Source organism: Chinchilla lanigera, unplaced genomic scaffold (genome assembly GCF_000276665.1).
Source record: "Chinchilla lanigera isolate Chin_1 unplaced genomic scaffold, ChiLan1.0 scaffold00012, whole genome shotgun sequence".
NCBI classification, from domain to species: domain Eukaryota; kingdom Metazoa; phylum Chordata; class Mammalia; order Rodentia; family Chinchillidae; genus Chinchilla; species Chinchilla lanigera.
Genome location: NW_004955413.1, coordinates 33,067,698 through 33,068,353, shown reverse-complemented (window position 1 = coordinate 33,068,353; position 656 = coordinate 33,067,698). Strand labels below are relative to the sequence as shown.

General features: G+C 75.8%; 1 protein-coding gene across 1 annotated transcript in view; it reads right to left on the bottom strand.

The window, feature by feature from the left end:
* Pim3 (Pim-3 proto-oncogene, serine/threonine kinase) overlaps nucleotides 1-321 on the bottom strand; it is a gene marked incomplete in the record, with an annotated part of 3,312 nt that extends 2,991 nt beyond the window's left edge. The window contains 2 exon segments of the mRNA XM_013511307.1: nucleotides 1-117; nucleotides 188-321. Coding sequence (XP_013366761.1) covers nucleotides 1-117; nucleotides 188-321 — 251 coding nt within the window.
* Between the last annotated feature and the right edge of the window lie 335 nt (nucleotides 322-656).

Here is a 656-nt window from a genome sequence, read left to right as displayed (position 1 = left end):
CCCGCCCCCTTCCGCTCGCGGCCTTCGCGGCGCCGCCGCCCGCAGCCGGCCGAGGCGACGGTGGGGTAAGCCGAGAGCCGCCTGTGGGGTCGGCGAAGGCTGCGTCGCGGGCGGAGCCTGCCGACCCGCCGGGACTAGGTTGCCGTAGTAGAGTCGCGGAGGCGCACTGCGTGCCGCGGCTCTCCACCGCGCTCGCTCAGTCTGCGCACGCGCAGCTCTGGTGCGGGCGCGGGCCGCGACGCCTCCGGGCGAGGGCACGCGAGCCAATGGGCGCTGAGGTTTTGAAAGGACACCGGGGTTCCAGCCAATGGCGCTGTGCATGAGGGGCGGGGCTCGAGGGTGCCGCCCCCCGCCTCGCCGGGAAAGGTCACCGCTCGGCCCGGCGTTACCCGCGCGTTTCTACAGCTGGGCCCCGAGTGGGCGGCGGGCGCTGGGTGCCGTGGAGATGCGGAAGTCCGCGAGGGACCCCCGCACCGCCCTGAGCCTTGCGGTGACACACGTCGTGTGTGCGCGTCACTGGCTGCCCGCACTCCCTAGCGCGCACGTGGCCCGCGTGGGGACTCGCGCGCACCCGCGGCGACCCCGGCTTCAGTGGCCCGGAACGTGCGGCTCGGCGGCGGGCGGGAGCCCGGACGCCCCCTTCCCCTCCGACTTGG